Source organism: Staurois parvus, unplaced genomic scaffold (genome assembly GCF_062004578.1).
Source record: "Staurois parvus isolate SC_StPar_1 unplaced genomic scaffold, SC_StPar_1.0 ptg000064l, whole genome shotgun sequence".
NCBI lineage: Eukaryota > Metazoa > Chordata > Amphibia > Anura > Ranidae > Staurois > Staurois parvus.
Window position 1 is genome coordinate 7586184 of NW_028317860.1, and position 23804 is coordinate 7609987.

Here is a 23804-nt window from a genome sequence, read left to right on the forward strand (position 1 = left end):
CACATCTGAATACAAAGATAAGCAGCATTATAAATACATGGAAACAAGTGTGCTACCCGATCAACTTGGCACTTGTTTCTCTGACGACGCACTCTACTGCGAAACACATTGGTAGGGGATTTAACTTGTGACGTCATCATGCCTGCCATAGAGGCTTTCCTGCAAGGCATCTGTTTTGTGTGTGCGTTCTGCTTTTAATATGCGAGTACCTGTCTTTGCTTTTAATAAATACACACCTAGCGGTTTTCGCAGTATGCGCGGCTTCTGTTTTCTTCTCCCAATGTGGTTGATGTAAACGGTCTGCCTGGGTCTGTTACCTTGGAGCTGCTCAGCTTGGCGGTCGGATGAGGACTATCGCAGGGTGCTTAAAGGCATTTGTCATGTCACATGCTGTAATCTGTTACTGGAGATCCATTGTATCTGGTAAGAGGCTGATTTGTGGTGGAGGGCACAAGATTGCTTCGAGTGTTTTCTCTCACCATTATTCACACTGCTGTGTGTGAAATCGGGAACCTGCACATTCCATTAATCTTCGTGGATGGTGTTTTTGCTTTTTTTTTTTTTTTTGATATATTGATAGTTTTCATATGCAATTTTTATTATACTTTTAGACTGCTACATTTATTTGATTTTCAGCACTTATCTAAAAGTTTATCTGGTAGCACACTTGTTTCTCTGTGTATATATCAAGTATGGCATTTACTTTACGGTAGAATTTTTCAAAGATACTCATTTTTTTTTAACCCAGGAGGCCCCTTTTCTGCATAGCTCTTTTAATAGAAAAGGTAAACATAGCCTTTAAAATGCATGATGTCTTCATATACTTTTACAGGCGTGTAAGCAATGCAGTGTCAATTCTCCCAAGAAATTTTATAAAGTATTGTTCATAGAGAAAACACATTTTTTATTGTTTAAAGCCATCTAGCTGTAATGTCCATCCAGGGTTGTATTCCATATTATCTCTTTACAAGTACGGTTACGGAGCTGTGCTGCATTGCTTACAATGAATAGACTGTATCCTTAGATGGGGTTCTTCTGTTCTCATACTTCAGTGTCATAATAACCACAGGAGGGAGTTTCAGTTCAGAAGGTTTATCTTCCATGATTTTCTCATACAGAGAATCTTTTACTGAATAATAGAAGTGCTGATCCCTGTGGGAGGCTTTATTTTATCCCTACCTGACTTTGTATGAAATAATAATAAAAGACCCAGAATAAAACTAACCAAGGTCTTTATTCAATAACAAGCTGCAATTAGTTTGCATTTACCATACTAACTAGATTACATTTATAATACAAATGTTGCCCCAAGGTTATGAGTTTTTTCCATATCTTATTACTAAAAATATTTGTTCAATTTGGTTTAACATACTCATTTTAATGCAACAAATTACTACAGAGAGCCTTATTAAATTATGTGGGTTTTTCTAGGTCGCTTTGCGTTCCAGCTGTGGAAACCCTTGGGTCAAGTTATTGTAGAGAATGCAAAGAAAATCCCAACTCCAGTAAGTGTGAATTGAGTTTTTTTTTTTTTTTCAAATAAGACAGAGCAGTATGAGCCATCATTGTAATTCCCATATTCAGTTTCTGATCACGTCCAGGAGTGTGATTTCGTTACATTGCTGTGATTTCTGAAACATGGATTGTTTTCTCTTTCTGTAGAGCCTTTCTTATTACTACAAAGGCGGATTTGAGCAGAAAATGAGTAGGCGAGAAGCCAGTCTAATTTTAGGCATCAGGTGGGTGTCTTTCTTGTGTTCTTCTTGACATAGGAAATGAATATACTAAATGTCAATTAAGAAAGCGGTGAAATTAAAGCAATGTCCATTAATTAAGCACTCTTTAAAGGATTTCTGCAGATCATGTTTACATTCAGTTAAATAGTTTCCTCCTAGGTATCCCTCTACAGTGGCAAGAAAAAATATGTGACCCCCCCCCCCCCCCCCCTGGAATTAACAGGTTTTCTGTAGTAATTTACAATAAAGTGTGACCTGAACTTTGTCTAAGTCACAACAATGGACAAACACAATGTGCTTAAAGTGGTTGTAAAGGCAGGAGAAAAAAATATATGTGTGTGTATGTATGTATATGTGTCTAATTTATTTATTTTTTTTTTAAGAATGCATTAGGGTAAAAAAAAACTTCTGTGGCTTACTATGGGGGGCTTTCAGATGCAGGTAGGGGCAGGAGCATCTGAGGGGAAGGATCAGGGCTGCTCTGTGCAGACCATTGCACAGAGTAGGTAGGGCATGTTTGTTAAAAATAAATAAATAACTTTAAGCTGATAACACTCAAACTGTTCTAATTTCCCATGTATTTATTGAGCACACCCATTAAACATTCACAGTGTTGAAGGAAAAAGTAAATCACCTCATACACTAATTACTTCAACAAACACGAGTTGGAGTCAGTAGTTTTCAAAACTGGAATCCAGTTAATGAAATGAGTTTAGAGGTGTGGTTTAGAGCTACTTTGATTGAAAAGACACTCAGACATTTAAAATTGTAGTTCATAAGAAGCATCAGCTGATATGAACATTGACTGGCAAAAAGGATCTCTTTGAAGACATAAAATCAAGAGTAGTTGATCTGCATAAGGCTGGAAAGGAATTCAAGCAATCTGTGTTCAGGCATCCATCAGTCAACTGGAGAACAAATGTCTATAAATGGAGACTGTTTAGTACTGGCTACACTTCCTATAAGATGACTGCCAAGGCACAACGCAGAATCCTCATTGAAGTAACGAAACACCTACGAGTAGCAGCTAAAAACATCCCTGGAACTGGAAACATCCCTGTTCATGAGTCTACCTTACACAAATCTTTGAACAGGCAGGGTGTCCATGCCAGAACAACACTGGGGAAGCCACTGCTCTCCAGAAAAAAAAAACATTGCTGAGCTCCTGAGATTTGCCAAAGAGCACCTTCGCAAATTGCAACCCTACAGGGAACATGTGGAGTGATGAAACAAAAGTTGATTTGTTTGGGAAGAATACTCAGTATAATGTATTGCACCCAAAGGACACAGCTCACCAATACATCATCCCAACGGTGAAGTATAGTGTGGGAAACATCATGATTTGGGTTTGCTTTACTGCCATAGGGCCTGGACCACTTGCCATCAAAATATCCAAAAGGATAATGTTATAGTGGCTGTCTGCCAGCTGAAGTTGGGTGATGCAGCAGCACAATGACTTTAAGCATCGAAGTAAATCCACCACAGACAGGCTTCAAAAAAAGAAAATTTGCCTTTTAAATTGGCCAGTCAGAGCCCAGACTTTAACCCCAAAGAGATGCTGTGTAATGACCTCAAGAGAGCCATTCCCAGCTGACATCCTACAAATGTGTCTGAGCTGAAGCAGTTTTTTTTTTATAAAGAATGGTCACAAATTCCTCCTGAATGTTGTGCAGGTCTGATCCAGAGCTACCAAAAGTGCTTGCTTGAAGTCACTGCTGCCAAAGGAGGTTCAACCAGCTATTAATTCCAAGGGTTCATTTACTTTTTCATCTAGCACTGTAAATGTTGAAAGGGTGTGTTCAATGACACAATAAATTAGAAGTGTGTGTGTTATCAACTTAAGCACTTTGGCAGTGATATCAACTAACACAGTGGGATTGATTTACTGAAACTGGAGAGTGCAAAATCTGGTGCAGCTCTGCAAAGAAACCAGGCAGCTTCCAGGTTTTCTTGTCAAGGCGTAATTGAACAGGCTGAAGTTAGAAGCTGATTGGCTACCATACACAAGATTTTGCACGCCACAGCTTTAGTAAATCCTCCCCACTGTGTTTTTCTATTGTTGTGACTTGGGTGAGGATCATATCACATATTATTATGGCAAATTACTGCAGAAAACTAGTTTATTCCAAGAGGGTCACATACTTTCTTGCCACTGTGTAGGTTGCAATAAACAGAGCTCTACTCCTGTTTGTTTGGGTTTTTTTTTTTAATTTTTAGTTGGTGCTCCTAAGTTTATGTGAGTTTAACATGCTGATGTGGTTTTCAAAACAATCTGACACCATAGCATTTCCAAAGATTTTCAGGAACTTCTACAATACTTATTTGAGTTGGAGCTGCAGTCTCCAATTGAAAGTGTTGCAGCACTTAATTATAACTGCATCTCCTATGTTAAGTTCACAAATATCTGTTAAACATGCTAGCAAAGGGCACTTAATCTAGCTTCCTGTGGTGGTGTGGCAACAGAGCAGAATTGCCACTCGTGGGCTGTGCTTGTGAGCAATACATTGGAATGAAATGTTGCAGGAGGTATGACTGTGAGTAGCTTGTCAATCAGTACCTGGTCACACCTACTCCTGCCCACTGATTTCTGGATTGACAGTACTGCCTCTGTTGCTGCAGCCCTCTCAATTGTCTGAGACAAATTTGGAGGATTTAGCTCAGTCCATGCAGGAAAAGGATGTTTTTTTCTGTTTTACTTTATGAAACCTTGAGCATCACATAGTAACTGGGTTTGATATTTGTTTAGAGTACCATGCAGAAGCCTTTATTTGTATTTTAACAACTACACCAGTGGAACAGTGCTACTGCTGATGTGCATTCTGCTAAGCTGCGCTAGGGAGAATGCTGGGGGTGTGTACAGCAGAAGGGGAGTCTAGTGACATCATGACTTCGCCTCCCGAGCTTCGGGCAGTGTATTACTATTAATGGTATAACTAGGTGATTATTTCAGCAATATTCCCCATCCTTCATCTCTGCTATTCACTGGTGTGATTGGTGATTTATATTCAGGTTAGAATATCTGATATTACTTTGTAGTTAAATGTTCTTGGTAAAATAGTAAATTCTGCCTGAAACTAAAACTTTCATGGTATGCACATTACTGTATGATGATGTAATGTCTACTGAGAAACAAAGGAAAGGTTGTGGCATTATCTACATTTTATTTTTAGTCTGGAGTTTCCATAGCCTTAGTTTTTTTTTTTATAAATGGGTCCTATAATATGTTTATAAAAATGACTTGACAAATTCAGAGTCTGGTAAGCATTGTCTTTTTTTTATTGCTTTAGCACATGCTGCCAGACTCTTTGAAACTATCCCCTGGTTCCAGTATACATTAGACTGGATAGCTTTTGGTCCCCAAATTGATTCTAGTCTGTTTAGAAATTGCATTATAGATGGGTTGTTGTGTTTTTTCAGTTGCTAAGAAGTGTAGTCTGTTCTTTGTACACGTAGGTCATATTTGAAGAATCATTCCCAGTGAAAACTGGTACTGTATACCCGCTTTTGCTAGGTGCTGAAAAGTTATACTACCTGACAGTTTTATATACTTGAAATATCTGGGCTTGAGTTCTCCAGTCTGGTCACCTTCTATGGTCATCTTATAAATGGGACCCACTCTCTGTTTTATTTATATAAATTGTTATGTAGGATGCAACACGTGCAGTAACAGAAAAAACTCCCAGCTGCACAAGGACAGAGTCATGTTTTTGGCAGGGAGACCCTGTTTGAGTATCAAAACATATTATCCCCTCAGACTTCACCTGTAACAAAAATACCACCTTTGGGTGGACATAACCGTTAAAGTGGTTGTAAACCTAAAAAAAAAAAATCAAAATTAAACTGAACATTGCATCTAACTCAGCAGTGCAGGAAAAGAACACCATGTCATCTGCAATCCTCTCCGCTCTTCTACAGTAAAAAATTCCAACACCTGAGTGAAAACGTTGTCACCACGCCCCCTCTCCTTTAATGACGGACTTAATCAGGAGGCTCATGCAGGATCATGAGTGATGTAGGGGCGTGTTTCATGCAGCTGCGGCCTGAGCACAGAGCCCATACTGTCACTTGCTCTCCGCTCCTCTCTCCTCTGGACCTGCAGCACTACCATCCAACAGAGTTCCCGGGCATTGAAAATGAACAGCTGATGTGTGTGCTGCTAAACTGCTCTAGGGTAATGCCGGGGGTGTGTACAGCTGGGAGGGGAGTCTAGTGACATCATTACTTCACCTCCCACAGACCAGGAGATATTCAGCGGGATGAAACAGTCAAAAGACATGAAAAAAAAATTGAAGAACAAATAATACGCTTGTCATGTTCATTCTACAAACTGTAAGGAGATGTGAGTGTTTAATATTTGTTAGACATTGGGTTTACAATCACTTTAATTACCTTTCTAGCATAATTAGACCTACTAGTACCAATTGAAGCTCATCCAAAATATAGTTTTTGGCCTTTACCCACTTTACCACCTATGTATGTCTTTTACTGCTTCCTACTCAGCGTAGTATATAAACATCCTTGGTAGCAAGCAGTTATACCAGGACCATGGCTGTAGCATTTGTTTTTTAGTGCTGGCAATTGGCTTTCCTGTAGGTGACCTGGGCAGCTGATCACTTTTACAGAACTGCGGAGCCCTCTTCCCTCCCCTCCCGCTGCCAATCCCAGGATCTCCCATTCCACTTAGGAGGTCAGGACTTGTTAAGCGGTCACATCAGCTGCCCATAGAGGAGATGGAAGAATATCAGTTCCCTCATCTCCTATTTGATGAATGAAACTGTAAGCGATGAGGATTTCTGGTTTTGTAGCTTTCCTTCTCTGGCTCTTACAGCCAGGGAATCAACTTATCAAACAGATCTGTATTTGATCAGCTGTCTTGGAGGGCACGGGAGATATCAGGGGTCTAATAGACCTCTGTCTCAATAAAGAGTAATTGTCCAAATCTATCACAATGGGCTTGTTCACCCCTTGCAGTAAGGTTAAATTGGAGAAAAAAGTGAAATAAAAATCTATAAAAAGGCCAATTTTGACATTTTCTCACATATATGTAAAAATTAGCACATTTTTTTAAAGCACCCCTGTCCCCTCATGCAAGGGTGAACGCACACTTTGGTCCTGCGCACATTTGGAAATAGAGATTGCGCCACACGTATGGTGTCGCCGCAAACGTCAGAGCAAGAACAATAATTCTAGCACCAGACCTCGTGTAAATCGAAACTGGTACCCTGTAAATGCTTTTAAAATGTTGCCTATGGATAATTTAATGTACCATAGTTTGTTGCCATTCCATGGGTGTGCCCAATTTTAAAGCGTGACATGTTAGCTTTCTATTTACTCAGCATAATATCATGTTTTGTATTTAACCAAAAATTGAGTACTGTGTTTTGTGTTCATTAAAATTAATTAAAATTTGTGTTTTCCCAAAAAATTTGAAAACTGCTTTGCTTAAAAAAACTATAAAAAAAAAGTAGTTTTCTAACACAAAATGTTGACGTTAACATGTATGTGAAAAATGTCCAGATTTGTCCCAGACAGCAAGTAGTTATACGGGGGAAAAGGTGGACATGTATTTCTGTACTGCCCTTTTATAAATAGCAGAACAAAAAGCCTCAAGTGGGCAGTGCACATCACAGACACAATCCAAGTGATTTTGTACCGTTTTGATAACTGTAATGGCCAATCTCAGCGGTCACAGACATAAACAGTGTAGTGCTTACATTGGTGAGCCCACCCCCTTCCTCTTACAGTGAAGGAAAAGGAGGAAGGGAAAAACTTCTGTACATCTGATCCACCTCCTATCTCTGTGACCTGTATATTAACCATTCATCTCCCCTATTCTCCATATTAACTAGTTTTGCATGACCAAGTAATTTTCAGTCAAACTATCATTAGCACTTCAAAAACGGCTTGGTAATGAAGGCTTATATACAGGCTAGTACGCAAGTGGTTAAGCTCAATACAGTTCTATATTCTGCTTTGCATACTTTATTATGGGCTTCCTTGTATCATTTTACAACACCATCAGAGTATTCTGAGGGTAGCACAGTGGCTAAATGGTTAGCACTTCCTCCTGGCAGTACTCGGGTCGTTGGTTCAAATACCAGCCACGGCAACTCCTGCCTGGAGTTTGCATGTTCTCCCTGTGCCTGTGTGGGCTTCCTCCGGGTACTCCGGTTTCCTCCCACACTCCAAAGACATGTAGGTTAATTGGCTCCTGTCTAAATTGCCTAGTATGTGTATGTATGAATGTGAGTTAGGGACCTTAGATTGTACGCCGCTTGAGGGTTAGGGACTGATGTGAATGTACAATATATATGTATAGAGTAAATTGATGACGTTATATAAGTACCTGAAATAAATAAATAAAATAATATTGTTCTCTATAAGTACATAGCTGCGGCCTAAACAGTGGAGAGAGGGAAGGCCTTTTTTTTTGTCTATTTCTTGACATAAACCCAAAACCTTCTCCTTTAATAAAAGTCAGTGAGCTGGAACACAGAGGGTGTTGAACTTTAGAACGGGATTGTATTTTATTGTAATTAAAGCCATGAAGGAAACACTGATTTGAAATGTGGGTTGTGTATGATTGTCATGGACAGAATTTGTGCTGCAGTGTCTAACTCACAATCATTGACAGCATTAGGGATGAATTGCTGGCTTAGCCACTTAAAGTTACAAATAATCCTTCTGCTTCAGTTAGACAGAACTGCATTAAATTAATCTGCAGAAGAAACAATTACTGAGTCAGCTAATTAATAGCTTAGAAAAGACAAGTGTCTTAATAGAATTGTATTTAAAATGCTTATTTAATGCTATGTATTGACCACAAGATGGCAGAAGTCCTGCTTGTTTTAAAGTGTGAGGCTATAAAATGTAATTTACACTTGATAGTTCACACAGTTTATTGCAAAACTTTACTTTTACAGTCCATCTGCTAGCAAATCCAAAATTCGAGCAGCTCATCGGAAAATTATGGTGTTGAATCATCCAGATAAAGGTAAAATAATAGTATCCCCACTTATTTTGTTTTTTATTTTTGCTTTGTTTTCATTAGTGGTTAAAACAACAAGGGCAATCTGTAATTGTGACTGTTTAAATAAGTACTATCATTACAGTTTTTACACACTGTTCTGCCTCCTTTGGGACAAAGTACATGTAGCACCAGGTTCCATATTGCTGGGTGTGTACTAATGCTAGTTATGCGGTCCGATCTCCACCCCCTCCCCTCCCTCTCATGGCCGATCTGACAATAGCTAGGAAGTACAGATTCATCATAATGGCAGCCTGTCTTGGGTTAGAGCATGTTGCCCAGCCAAGAGGAATTCCGAAGGTGAGGGGAGTAGGTGAGCCTCCTGTCTCTGTATTTCCCTTGCTGTAACTTGTCTAGAGAAGCTGCCCATAGCCAAAACAAGCTGTTATAATCAGTCCATCTCCTTCTTTAGCATTGTTGGATTTGCCATGCGGGCAGGGAAGTGGGGCAGGTTGGACCTTGTAAAGAGGGGGGGGGGGGTGATATATAGATTATTACTTTCCACTGAAATGCTGTTTGGATGGCTTACAAACTTGTGCAGTAAATATGTCAGATGACATTCGCTACTTTATATTTGCCTACTCAGACTTGACACTCATTTGTCCATTGGAAATAGAGAAGTCGCTACAACTGTGGACTCGATAGACATTCAGTGGTACACAAGCCTCTACCAGCTGCACATTCACTGTCTTTCACTTACTCAAGCAATTGCCTGCAAAGCATTCTCAGAGTTATAAATGTTGTATGGCAGGTTTGTTTCGACTACAGAAATCATAACTGAGAAAAGTCATTTGAATTGTAGAATTTGATTTCATTTCATTATAAAAATATTACGTAGAACTATGGTTAAAAATGAGAAAATCAATATGTAATGTAATTCTGTGTTTAAATATCAAGCAAGGATAATTACAAATGTACCTTTTCCCGCTGCAGCTGAAAGCTGTTATGTTTTCTTCCATTAATCAGGAGACAATGCTGCTTTCTCTCCAAATGCTTTCGTTGTCCCCTTATGCTGATCTTGATCGGACTACAGCATGTGATCGTTGGGGGCGTTGCACTAAGAGTCTTACATTCCATGGAAAGCCCTAGTGTGTCAATCAAAATAGATGTCATGTCAAGGCTCCACCCACTCCCCCTTCAAGATCATCCCACTGATGACCCACCCATGTCCCATCCACTGCTTAATTGTTAGACCGCATATTTCCCTACAGCATACATGCAATAGCATGATTGACAGATGGGGTGTGTTATGTAAAATAGACTCAGGAGGCATGAGTAATCGTTAGGAGATGCAGATGCTAGCACAGTGGAAGGAAATGATATGATGACTCTACAAGACTAATCCCACCATTATTCAGCAATAGAGGAACAGTGGGGGGATTAGAGACAGTTGCTGCTGTATGCTAGGATATTACTAATTTTATTTGTCATCTTGTGTAACTTTCAGGTTTTGTAATCAGGGTTCACTAAAATATGCAGGCTGCCTTTAGTTGTATTTTTTAAGGGGTTAGATTTTGAGCAATATGTATTTACATTTTTTCAGCTAAATTGGTTTGACACCTGTTTTATATTTGTTACATGTTCCAATTTCCATAGCATAACTTAAATCATTTCTAAAATTACATTTTTTAGATGGTCTGTTCTGGGATCTCTAGCACTGTAAAATACTACTAGTTCTCTTTTGTTTATGAAGGGGCTTCGCAGCTATGTGTTCCATAATTAACACTATCTATATTGTGCAGGTAGATTTTCATTACCAGTGGTAACTACATTTGAACAGAGTTGAAGGTTTAGAACGGGTGTCGGCAACCCGCGGCTCCAGAGCCGCATGCGGCTCTTTTTCACCTTTGCTGCGGCTCCGGAGCACACTGCCCACCAGGTGACAGGCAATAGGGTTGCCGTAGCTCAGTGGTCGGCAAGCCGCGGCTCTTTTAACCTCCCTGGTGGTTTTCCCGAGTGTAGCTCGTGGTAGAATTTCTATACCACGAGCTACACTCGGGCTTACCATGCGGCGCTGCTCTGGGGGTCCCTGCAGCACTTACCTTGTCCTTCGTTCCCGCGATGTGTCCCCTGCAGCGTCCCCGGCCATCTCCTCCGGCCGATGCCGGCATCCGGCTTCTGTGTTCCGGTCCCCGTGATGTCGGGACGTACGGGCGCCGCCGGCGGCGGGAAATTTAAAAAATTAAAAAAAATGTCTTTTTTTTTTTTTTTTCAATTTTCAATAGTAAAACATTGCTGTTTCATCCCATTTCACATACATATTGTCCCTAGTGCTTTGTCCTGTGCCCTGCCTGCATTTTGTCTGTTCTTTCTGCCTGGAAACTTCTGGCGTCCAAAAAGCGTCCCTTTAGGTCAAAAGCGGTTTTAGACCGGCTAGAGAACAGCGATAGTAAATCAGAACCACTTGCAGAATTGAGTGATAATGATTTGTGGGGAAATTTTCCTAAAAATTACAGCCTACAATAAAAAACTATTTCCATGCGAAAAAATGGTACCGCTTTCAGCACAAAAAATCGGAAGGAATCATACCGCCAGGGAGGTTAATGCAGCTCTTCTGTGTGCCGGGCGCCCGCTCCCCTCCCTCCTTTCGGGCGGCCGCCCCAAAAGTCAGGACTCTGCAGCTAGCCTAGCAATGGGCAAACTACGGCCCGGCGGACCTTATAATCCGGCCCGCGGAGCGTGGCAAACATTGGCTGTCAGGATGTAGGCGGGGCAGCGTGACGAACTCCTCTCCTCTCACAGTCCGCCCTGAAGACCAGAACTGCGCGGGAACACGGCGAGAGGAACGCGCGGAGTACAGGTAAGTGAATTGACACAATATGGGAATGAATTACTATAGGGGGGATGAATTACTATAGGGGGGATGAATTACTATAGGGGGGATGAATTACTATGGGGGATGAATTACTATATGGGGGATGTATTTTCAGTTTTAAAAATGTGGCTCTCAAAATAAATTTTAATCGTGGTTTTGGCGAGATTTGGCTCAGTTGAAAAAAAAGGTTGCCCACCACTGGTTTAGAAGCTAGGCTTTTAGCATGTGTTATGTTAATGAGGACAATAATGGTACAAGCTCACTTTAACATTGTTCAAAAAACCTTTGCACTCATCCATGATACCTCCTCCTGAGAAACCTCTAAAATTTAAGACATATTAAAAGAAAAAATTAGACATGCTGTGTGAATACACATATAACAAACAAACATACAGTGGGGCATTTTAAAATTTGACTGCAAAAGTGGAAATACACTTTAATGAAACCTGTCATAAGAGTGGGTAGGTGACCATTGCTGACTTCCCCTTCCAAAAATTCTAGCTGTTTGTTGTCATGCTCATTTTTGGCTGGAGAACATTCTACATTTTTGACAAATAAAGCGCTAAATAATTCTGAATTTTCTTCAACTTTGAATTGTTGCATGCTTTTTTTTTTTTTTTTTTTTTTTTACGAATCAATGATTTTATCAGAGATTAGAGATAATATTGATTATCTCATTACAATGATATCTGAAAGTCAGTGGGATATATTAGGCAGCAAGTAAACATATTTTCCCTGAAGTTGATGTGTTGAAAGCAGAAAATATGGGCATTGCTTTTTGTATATGGGGCTGCGTAGCCGCAGGCCAGTCAGGGTGCTCATGCTGACCTTTTTCCACAGCAAAACACCTACAAATGGGCACATGAGCATCAAAACTGGACTACGGAGTGGTCTCTTTCAGCAGGATAATGCACGTTACCACACTGGAAAATGGTCCAAGAATTGTTTGGGGAGCACAACAAGTCTGAGGTGTTGACTTGGCTTCCGAATTCTCTAGCTCTCAGTCCAGTCGAGCGTCTGTGGGATGTGCTGGAAAGACAAGTTCGATCCATGGAGGAACCACCTTGCAACTTAACTTGCCACCTCGCAACCGGATTTAAAGGATCTGCTGTTGAAGGCTCGTTGCCAGATACACCAGCATACTTTCAGAGGTCTAGTGGTAACTGTTCTGTGGGTCAGGGCTGTTTTGGTGGTAAAAGGGGGACCTCCTTAATATTAGATGGGTCATCATAATGTTATGGTTGATCAGTGTATGTTCATCTTCTATTTCTGGCTAGTGAGATCATACCCATTTGGTGGAGAATGGTAGTTTTTAGATTGTTTTTTGTTTGGATACATAGGTGCACTTGAGATGCCCAGAGTTAAATCTTTCTTAAAAAATGCACCTTTAGTACCGCTTCATTCATTCCTTTTGAAAGATCATATATTATTCATCCCAATATTGGGAGGTCTTCTCAAAAGAATGAAAGTAGGAAAGAAGTTGGTTGAGCCTGTCTGGGAGACTTTTTTGGTGAAGAGGCTATGAAACTCCAAAGGTAGTGTCATAATCCATATGTGTCCAGATTTACTGTGATCTTCTGTTTAAGTCTAGCAACTGGATCTTGGGCAGATATATTCTATATATGTCTCTCTACAGTGTGCTAAACAAACTCTGAAGATGTAAACCTCTGGGCACAATTCACAAGCACATAATATGAATTTGCAATTAGTCATAATAGTTAAAATTCAAAATCTAACTACAAACACCTCTATTTCAGGGATTACTAAAAAAATCCTATGAAGATGTTTATTTAAAAGCATAATGCCAAGAAAACATGGTTTGCAGCAAATCAGAATTTGGCTTTTATTATTCTTGTCCATACAAGTGCAAGGTACTTATTTTGTTACAGCATGCCCTATAATTATGTGCAGGAATGATATTGAAGCCTGTGAGTGAATAGCCACATCACAGCAGGTGTTTGGCACCCAAAAAAGGGTTTGACACTTCATTGAGTACCTTTTTATATACTGAGCCATTCTGCTTTTTCAACACTTTGACATTGGGTATTAGGAAATCATACAGCAGTGTATACAGGCTTCTAAAGGGTCTCTTTATAGTTAAAATACATTGCACAATTTGCACTCCTGTAGATCTTTTGTGTGCTGTACTACTTGTTAATCTATGGCAATCAAATACCCAGGCTAACCTGCACTTTCATCAGGTTTGAAATCAGCCATTTTTACACTGCATCTACCTGCATTGCATTATGTCATGAGCAAGCGATAATGCGCTACATTTTACCTGACTTGCTCAATTTTCAGTCATGTCATGTCCAAAAGCGATTGTCCAGGCTTACTCATGTCTACATTAGTGTAAAGCAGGCAATGCTTAATCATTTATAACTGTAGCTGCTAAAAACGGGTAAGACGTCTGCTCAATCATTTCCATTTTGGTAACATGCAAGAAATAAAAGCTCTTCTGAGTGAGATTGCCTTCTGTAAACTTGCCATAAAATATTAATGCCATTCAGAGTTTGGAAATTACAGACTACAGAACCAGAGCACAAATGCTGTAACTAGCCAGGTTTTGAATGTAAATGATTTATTTTACAGAAAGACTATTATTATAACTTGTAAGTAGACCACATCTGCTGGAGAAAAGCACACCCATATGTTCGTTTCTGCCTCAGCTTAAAAATAGCAGATGGTAAAACATTACGCTGTATTTCAAAAGTCAAACAGGAGAGTATTTTTTGCTTTGCTCGTAGTTAGATTTACAACACCCTCTACATTATATGACAGAGTGCTGACACTTCACCCTCACCAACAGTTATAACTTGTGGGCTGTTCACCATTTCCGGTAGTGGTAAAACAAGCCAGACAGAAACCTTTTGAATTTCTAATTTTATGCCAGTGATGTCCTATAGTAAATAAAACCTTAATTTGATAGTCCATAAATCGGTTATCTTGAAAAGGTTGCAGGAGATAATAAGTGTATTATTGGCTTAGGGAGCCTGTAGAGGACCTGGTCTTTCTAAGTCTAGGTTCACTCCTATGTGTTTTCCGCTGCATTTTGTGAAAATGCACAGCAGTCCATTTAATATGATTTCCTATGGGACAGGTTCACATCTCTGCGTTTTCACCCAGTGCGGTTTTTGGAAAGGGTCTGGAACTTTTTTAAACGCAAAATGTTGAATTTTTGGTTCTATAGACTTCAGTAGAGACTCTGCAAAAAAGTATGTAGTGCGTTTTTTATGCGTTTTGCATTTTAATCTGCCTAGCAACAAGAAAAAAAACTCAAACCGCATGTGCAAAAACACACCGCAGAAATGGATCACACGCAAACTGCATAGGTGTAAACCTAGCCTAAGCTATGTATTCTATTCAAGCTATGGGAGGACCAGACTGTGTAAACCATCTCTGGAAGTGGGGGGTGATAAGTGCTAACAACTGTCGGAAACACTTTTCAAGTGAGTGATGATTGTCCACTTTTCTACAGGGCTGTTACCCTGCCGCTGTCTATAATGCTTATTGCCCCAGTCTGGAAGAATGGTTGCTGGAGCAATTAAAGCATTCTTACACTTTATTCTGCTTATCAAATATTTGCCTTTCCAGAGTCATTGTGCTTTAAGATGTGGAGCCTACACACTTCTAATTAGGAGACCAAATGCTTTGAAATCCAGTGCTTCAAAATCTGCACTTGTCTTATTTTATCTGAATAAAACTCCTGTTGATATAAACAGTATATTGACTTATGCAGGTTCTAGCCGTGCTTGCCTTTGAAAGTCTTTTTACTACAGCTAGGTGGGAAAGTCTGCTGCCTTTATAACCACATGAGCAATCATAGTACTGAAAAAAAAATAAGTGCAATATATGCATCCACAAGTTGAAACCTATGTTCCAGGCATCCACTGCAATAGAAGCTAATTTATTTCAAACCGTTCATAGGGCACACTCAATTTCCTATATTGTGAAGAAGTTGTATTTACATTTTTTGGCAGTTGTTGAGTTGGGTAGTAGTTGCAGGTTGAATTGGGGGTTATTTTTAACCGACCACCCTATAGCAGAACTACTGTTACAGGGCAGCAGGGCTGCACATAATTGTGTGTGTATTGTGTATATTATGTGTGTGTATTTCCGGGTAGGGGGCACTACAGCTGTCTGACCAGGTCCCAGCCGGAGATTCCCCACCCGCGATTGCCAAGGAACACTGACGGGAGAGATATGTATTGTTTACATAAAGACCTCTCCCCTATGTCAGCACCGGCATGCTACTTTGTATTGCTCAGCATAGCAGAGCAAAAAAGCAGCATGCTTAAACAGTAAAGCACACATGGTAAAACGGCACACAGTTAACCATTTGATCGCCCAGTGTCAGTGTTTTTTTATTAGCACTGATCACTGTGTTAGTGTCACTGGGGATGTCAGTGGCAGTTAGTCTTCCCTCCCCCCCTCCAGTGTCGGAATGCCCACCAAATTCCTGCTATAAGTCACTAATTGCCGCCATTACTAGTATGGGAAAAAAAAAAGAACATTTCAGTGTATATACAGTGGATATAGAAAGTCTACACACCCCTCTTAAAATGTAAACTCTGTGATATAAGAAAAAAAAAGAGACAAAGATAAATCATTTAAGAACTTTTTTCACCTTTAATATCACCTATAAACTGTACAACTCAATTGAACAACAAACTGAAATCTTTTAAGTGTTGGGAAATAAAAAATAATAAACTACCTTGATTTGTTATACTTTTGTACGATTTCAATAAACGCAACTGTTGAAAAAAAAACCCCTAAAATAATATGGTTGCATAAGTGTGCACACCCTTAAACTAATACTTTGTTGAAGCACCTTTTGATTTTATTCCAGCACTCTGTCTTTTTGGGTATGGGTCTATCAGCATGGCACATCTTGACTTGGCAATATTTCCCCTCTTCCTTGCAAAAACACTCCAAATCTGTCAGATTGCTAAGACATCTCCTCTGCACAGCCCTCTTCAGTTCACCCCACAGATTTTCCATCGGATTCAGGTCTGGCTCTGGCTGGGCCATTCAAAAACTTTAATCTTCTTCTGATGAAGCCATTCCTTTGTTGATTTGGATGTATGCTTTGGGTCATGGTCATGCTGAAACATGAAGTTCCTGTTCAGCTTTCTAGCAGAAGCCTGAAGGTTTTGTGCCAATATGGACTGGCATTTGGAACTGTTCATAATGCCCTCTACCTTAACTAAGGCCCCAGTTCCAGCTGAAGAAAAACTGCCCCAAAGCATGATGCTGCCACCACCATGCTTCACTGTGGGTATGGTGTTCTTTTGGTGATGTGCAGTGTTGTTTTTGTGCCAAGCATATCTTTTGGAATTATGGCCAAAAAGTTCAACCTTGGTTTCATCAGACCATAACACATTTTCCTACGTTTTTGGGAGACTTCAGATGTGTTTTTGCAAAATTTAGCCGGGCTTGAATGTTTTTGTTTGTAAGAAAAGGCTTCTGTCTTGCCAGTCTACCCCATAGCCCAGACATATGAAGAATACAGGAGATTGCTGTCACTTGTACCACATAGCCAGTACTTGCCAGATATTCCTGCAGCTCCTTTAATGTTGCTGTAGGCCTCTTGGCAGCCTCCCAGACCAGTTTTCTTCTTGTCTTTTTATCAATTTTGGAGAGATGTCCTGGTAATGTCACTGTTGCTCCATATTTTCTCCACTTGATGATGACTGTCTTCACTGTGTTCCATGGTATATCTAATGCCTTGGAAATTCTTTTGTACCCTTCCCCTGACTGATACCTTTTAACAATGAGATCCCTCTAATGTTTTGGAAGCTCTCTGCGGACCATGGCTTTTGCTATAGGATGCAACTAAGAAAATGTCAGGAAAGACCTACTAGAACAGCTGAACTTTATTTGAGGTTAATCAGAGGCACTTTACGTGATGGCAGGTGTGTATAGACTCCTATTTAACATGATTTTGAAGGTGATTGCATAAGTGTGCACACCCTCTTATAACTGTGGATGTAGCTGTGTTCAGAATTAAGCAAACACAATATTTGATATTTTCATGTTTATCCACCCCCTTCCCCCCCCCCCAAAAGATTTCAGATTGTTTAATTGAGTTGTACAGTTTATAGGTCACATTAAAGATGGAAAAAGGTCCGAAATGATTTATCTTTGTCTAATATTTTTACATCACAGAAACCTGAACCGGGGTGTGTAGACTTTTTATATCCACTGTATAGCGTCTTTTGTAGACGCTATAACTTTCACGTAACCAATTAATTTACATGTATTGGGATTTTTTTTTTAGCAAAGACATGAAGCTGAATACATTTTGGCCTAAATTTATGACAAAATTTGATTTAAAAAAAAAAAAATTTTTAACTGAATGTTTTGTAGTAAAAACTCAAATATTATGGGTTTTTTTTTTTTTTTTTCAAAATTGTCAGTCTTTTTATTTGTTTATAGTGAAAAAAATAAAAGCCACAGAGGCGATCAAATACCACTGGAAGAAAGCTCCATTTGTGGGGAAAAAAGGACATCATTTTCATTTGGATGCAGCGTTGCATGACTGTGCAATTGTCAGTTTAACAAAGTGCCGTATGGCAAAAAATGGCCTGGTCAGGAAGGGGGGTAAATCCTCCAGAGGGCAAGTGGTTAATGAAAGGATAAACGGAAAAAGAAGAGCTGTATTTATAACCACACATTTAACATACTTGAGTAAATTGTCATTTTTTAAACATATGTTTTGTGTGTGTGTGTATTTGCAGCTGTCAGCCAGTAGTCCTCCTCCATGAACTACTATAGCGCTGTGGAATGCTTTAGAGGCTCCTAATACAAAACATAATAAATGCAAATTTTTTTTTACATGCAAAAAAAAGTTAATTTCTTATTTTTTGTGTAAAGGTGAATTTATCCTTTAAACTACAGCCTATTTATGAACTTGGAATTAATCAGTTTACCTTTTTACTGTGAATTCAAAAACAATAAAGGTCATAGCTTCAATTCTCAGTTTTGATGTAACAAACTAGGCTGCCAGACCTGTTCTGACCAAGTTGAATATATTAAAGGATTCTGTCCAAGTATTCTTTAATCTAAATAATTGTCAGTATTTGACGTAAACAAACTAAGCTTCCAGACCCATCCTGACCAAGGTAAATATCTTAAATGAGTCTGTCCAAGTGTTCTTTAATCTAAATACATTGTCAAGTTTTTTTTGTTTTTGTTTTTTTTTTTTGTTTTGTTTCTTTAACTCCAATTTACCACTAGCGCTTTCCAATCTTTCCATCATGGACTAGTTACACCACCAAGTGCCAATGACCAGAAACATTTTCTGTGTTTCTGGAAAATATATATAGATAGATAGATAGATAGCGGCTTGTATTTCTGGTAAGAGCCATTCACATGCTTCCACTTTTTTTTAAATGCATTCCCAGAAATGAAGGTAAATGCTTTGCACTTCGTACAGGTTGTACCCAGTTATGCTGCTTGCATAGCAATAATGCTGCTCAAGTGAGCTTAGAGAAAAATATACTACATAAAACACTTCTATTTATTTATTTATGTTCAGCCATGGAAATTTTCCAGCAGGGACAGTTGGCAAAAAAAAAGCCCTGCCATACTCTGCTGAACAAAGATGCACTGTATATTTTATTTTGTCTATTACTGTTTAAGGTTTGTTTTTCTCATTTCCTGCCTAGCAAACTGTTGTCACTGGGATAGTATTTGAGGGGAAATCCTACTTATGGTTCCTGGATAGCAGTCCAAGTCTGCATCTTGTTCCTCCACTGCACTAGGGCTTTGACAGTCCTGAACCTGAAAATGTTCAAGAGCTGCGTAATTCCAGGTTCTTGCTTGAAAGAAGAGATCGGGGAACAACAGTTCCTGATCTCTCACTCTCCATCCTTAGCAGCCCCACAGGGGAACCCAGTGAGCACTGGGGCTGGGAGTAGCCAGCAGTGGAGGGGATCCGCTGCACAACATGTATTCCAAGAAAGATCAATGGCAGCTCCTGTGTTTTTCATAGTACAGGTATAATATCATCTGACTTGTCTGATCAGTAACTATTATAAGTGCTTACAAGATGGTTTCAGTATTGCTGCCTAACTAGAAACGGGCCTTAAAGCAGAGTTCCACCCAAGAGGGGAAGTTCCGCTTTAAGTACTGCTCCCCATTAAGGATTGGCACCTTTTGGGGGGGTGGGGGGAGCAGGTACCCGAATTTGAAAGGTACCCGCTCCCACTTTTGGTCCGATCGCCTAGGCGACCGGATGCGGAAGGTGTCCTCTCTCCCTGTAGGGTTTTAGGACATGTGACAGGTTCCAGAAGACTACAGGACCATTTATGAAGCGCAGCGCTACTTGTGCATGCGCAGTGGGTACCCTGCTGTGAAGCCGTAAGCTGTCATCTGGGTGCCCACACTGAAGATGCCAGCGCCTGGAACACAGGACAGCCGGTGAAACGGGCTGCGGGGGACACACCGAGGGACAGGCAAGTGGCTGTTTTTTAAAAGTCAGCAGCTACAGTTTTTATTTTTTTTTTTTTAGCTGCTGATTTATTTTTTTGACAGGGCAAGTGGAACTCCGCTTTAAGTTAATTTCTCAGCAGCTAATAGATATTGTATATTCTTCCGTATTTTTATGAATTTCTTTCTGCTGCCCAATTTTTTTTTTTCTCATCAGTATTAGCATATGCTTCTAGATTAATTTACTTCAGTCTAAAATGAGCCTAGAGTGCATGCTTGTGTGTAAGTACATTGGCAAGCTCAATCAGTATTGCAGAGCAGTGTAAACTAAAGGATAACTTCACTTTTGGAACATGTTACATATTCCACCTGTATTTAAGGTGGAACATGTAACCATAACATGTTCCAGCTCCTGCCCTCTCCCCCTGATCCCCCCCCCCCTTTCCTGTTCTCTGTACTGTGTGTTAGAGAAACAGCAGAAGAGAGTCATGATCGCTCTTTGCCCCTTTTATTATTTAGGAGCTGCATCTGCTCCATTTTTTGTTTTAGAAGAGTAGTTTAATTCCCTCAGTGTTTTTTGTGTAACTATAAAAAAAAGATTCCTGTGTAGTTTCCTAGATGGATAGTACAGCCTGCATTCCAGAGACAATATCTGGAGACCTTAGCTACAGTTGCACAGCAACGTCCAGCAAGAATCAGTTGATTCTTACTGGCAGTTCTAAATGCTGCCTGGACACACTGTGCGACCAGCAACACATGTGAGATTTATACGGTGTACAAAGCAATTGCCGGTGCTGCCACTGTTTTTGCATGTAGTTGTTAAATGCAAATAGAGCCTCAGACCAACTCTGGACGCAACTAATGTGTGTCCAGAGTTGTATTTCTGCAACTTTTTTTGGCCACACACAAACTGACCTCTACTAATCAGCCAGTTTGTATGCGGCTATAGCACAGAGTGTTGCTGCATCTGAATGCAGTAAGCTCTCCACGTTTATGCAGCCATGTGAATCTAGTCTTTTACATGTAGCAATTCTTGTGGCTGGACTTCTTTTTATACACTGTTGTTTAGTAACATGATAAACATTTACATGAACATTATTTCATTGTTACCTGTGTATGAGGGTTAAACAAAATAATGCTCTCTGTAGACTGTTCATCAAAAACACATTTACTCCTGCACAACCACTGTGATAAGACTTGAACAGCCTACAGATAAGCTGATATGTCTTTCCATTAATTAGCTGAGACCACACTGACACTTGATGACTGAATTTTTCTTTTAAATTGAGGATTTAGAGAAGATTACATTGAAAACTGAATCAGGAGAGATTTTAACTGCCATTCCCCAAGATGGGATATTACTGCTTTAATACTGGGATTCATCAAACTGCACATAATATCTGCAATTGACCTCACCAGTAATTAGGGTGCAGCGCACTCGCTGTGAAGTTTGGTGATTTTGGGCCACAGTGCCTAATTAGAGATCATAGGAGCAAGTCATCAGCCGATTATAATTTCTGCTCAGCATGAGCACAAAGCTTTTGCATAAACAATAAACCAAACTCGTATTTTATATTTTTCTCATAACCTACAGTATATGTCCTTCAGCTTCTAAATCTTTTTTGTTTCATTGTTGGTGCTTTTAGGATGATTCTATTTCATAAGTTAACTCTGCGCTGAAAAAGTTCATCTTATTATTCTTATTCTTTTACCAAGGTATACTGTAATATAGCAATACAAATTGAGGAGCAAATACCAGGGCTGGGAGGAAAGGTGCCCCTTTCCCTTCAAGCAGCAAGTGTGTGTTAATATCAGGGCTTGACAAATCCCAGGTCGCCATGGCGACTAGAAATTGCATCTTGGTGCCTGAGCTTTTGTCAGCTCATTCACTGTTGGCACCAGTCAGGCCCGGACTGGCCATAGGGCACAACGGGGCTTCATGTCCTTGTGGGGCCCAAAGCCGCTGTAGCAGCTGGGCTGCTCCTTGAGCCTGTGCCACTCACCTGGCCTCTCCGCGGCCAGCTACCCATTCAGTTCATCCATCAGGGCTGGGGTGGGGGGGCGGAAACTACAAGTCAGCTGACTCGTGACCATGAAGGGGGAGGAGCTGGAAGAGACCCCATCGCCTGATGTTGGAATAGGTGTAACTGGTGCCGCCTGGTGCAGACACCAAGAGCCAGACTGGAGAGAAAGTGAGTGCCAGACTGCCAATGGTGGCATGTTCACCTATTAGAAAAACATTATAGGAGCAGCAGCGGAGGTGGCTGCATATACATATAGAGGAATTTATGTGTCTATTTTCCTCCTGCAGCCTTCGAATGCCTGCTAGAGGGAAAGGGGAAGAAGCAGGCTTTCAGAGGTTGCAGGAGCAAAATGGAGAGAGAGATTCCTCTATATGCAGCTGTACCCACAGTTCCTCCTATCCAGCTTCTTTCTGCTGACCATGCCCCCCACCCCCACCATGCTATCTGCCCTTGGGGCCCCACCATACTCTCCAGCATTGAAAATGAAGCTTAGTTTGTTTAGAAAGAAAACTTGCTCCTAATTTGTTTTTAGCTGGCTCCTAGATTCAAAGCAAATTTGTCAAGCACTGGTTAATATACTGTGTATATCTATATTACCGTCTTCTGAGCGTCCTGCTTTTTGGATTTTGCTTTTAAAATGGCACTTGGACATATTTTTATTTATTGTATTTGGACAGAAAATATATATATACCTTGGCAGAAGTCATCATGTACTATAAATGGTCAGCTGGGAATGAACCTTAAAAAAAAAAAAAAATTGTGTGATTTATTTTACACAGCTTATGTTTTCTGGTAAGATTACCACTTCTAGTAAAGTACAAGTTCAGTTTTGGAAGATATGGTAGAAATAGAATCTATCACTTCTAGTGCTAAATATGAAGTAATTCTCATCCAGGAGGTTGCATATTTTTTCTAAGAACCAATACATATCTGTATCTTCTATTTGTCACCACACCTAGTTTTCTTGGTTCAGAATAAAAAATTCTGACCCTGATGCACCTAGTTCACTTTTCACATTGCATGAAACAAGACATTTCCAGGTCTTCACCTCCTCTCTTAACCTCCCTGGAGGTATTCCCGAGTGTAGCACGGGGTAAAGTTTCAGTACCACAAGCGGTAGCCCCGAGCTACACTCGGGAATACCTTGCAGCGCTGCTTCGGGTTCTCTTCTTCACTTACAGTTGTGTTCAAAATAATAGCAGTCACACATCACCAACCTGATTAATCACTGTTTTTGGTGGAAATGATATTTCTACATGGCAAATAATTTACTAGCAGTTGTAGTAGAGTAATAGAAATCCAACAGACCCAACAGTCATGACATGCATGCTGTTGATTCTGTGTAATTGAATCACTAATTGAAAGGGGCATGTTCAAAATAATAGCAGTGTGTAGTTCTATTAGTGAGGTCATTCATTCTTTGAAAACCAGGTGGCAATTATTGCCCTTATTTAAGGAAGGAAGGCAGCAAATGTTGTACATGCTGGTTACAGTGCATTTCTCTCTGAAATTCTGAGGAAAATGGGTTGTTCCAGACATTGTTCAGAAGAACAGCGTACCTTGATTAAAAAGTTGATTGGAGAAGGGAAATACATATAAAGAAGTGCAGAAAATGATAGGCTGCTCAGCTAAAATGATCGAAAATGCTTTAAAATGGCAACCAAAACCTGAAAGACAGCGAAAAACTACCATTCAGATGGATAGAATAGCCAAAATGGCAAGGACTCAGCCAACAATCAGCTCCAGGAAGATCAAAGAAGGTCTAAAGT

The 23804-nt window shown here is 40.0% G+C and overlaps 2 protein-coding genes across 5 annotated transcripts in view; one reads left to right on the plus strand and one right to left on the minus strand.

The window, feature by feature from the left end:
* LOC149469690 (uncharacterized) overlaps positions 1-23804 on the minus strand; it is a 217326-nt gene that overhangs the window by 69262 nt on the left and 124260 nt on the right. The window contains exon 4 of one of the 2 annotated variants that reach the window (XR_016311531.1): positions 9682-9848. The exons of the other annotated variant lie outside the window; for it this stretch is intronic. The gene's annotated coding sequence lies outside the window, so the exon portion shown is untranslated. The remainder of the gene's footprint in view (positions 1-9681; positions 9849-23804) is intronic. 2 annotated transcript variants of the gene reach the window in all.
* The window catches only part of DNAJC15 (DnaJ heat shock protein family (Hsp40) member C15), a 66842-nt gene that overhangs the window by 37649 nt on the left and 5389 nt on the right, over positions 1-23804 (plus strand). For all 3 annotated transcript variants that reach the window (XM_089668830.1, XM_089668833.1, XM_089668832.1), the window contains 3 exons: positions 1432-1505; positions 1663-1739; positions 8660-8730. In XM_089668830.1, coding sequence (XP_089524956.1) covers positions 1432-1505; positions 1663-1739; positions 8660-8730 — 222 coding nt within the window. The remainder of the gene's footprint in view (positions 1-1431; positions 1506-1662; positions 1740-8659; positions 8731-23804) is intronic.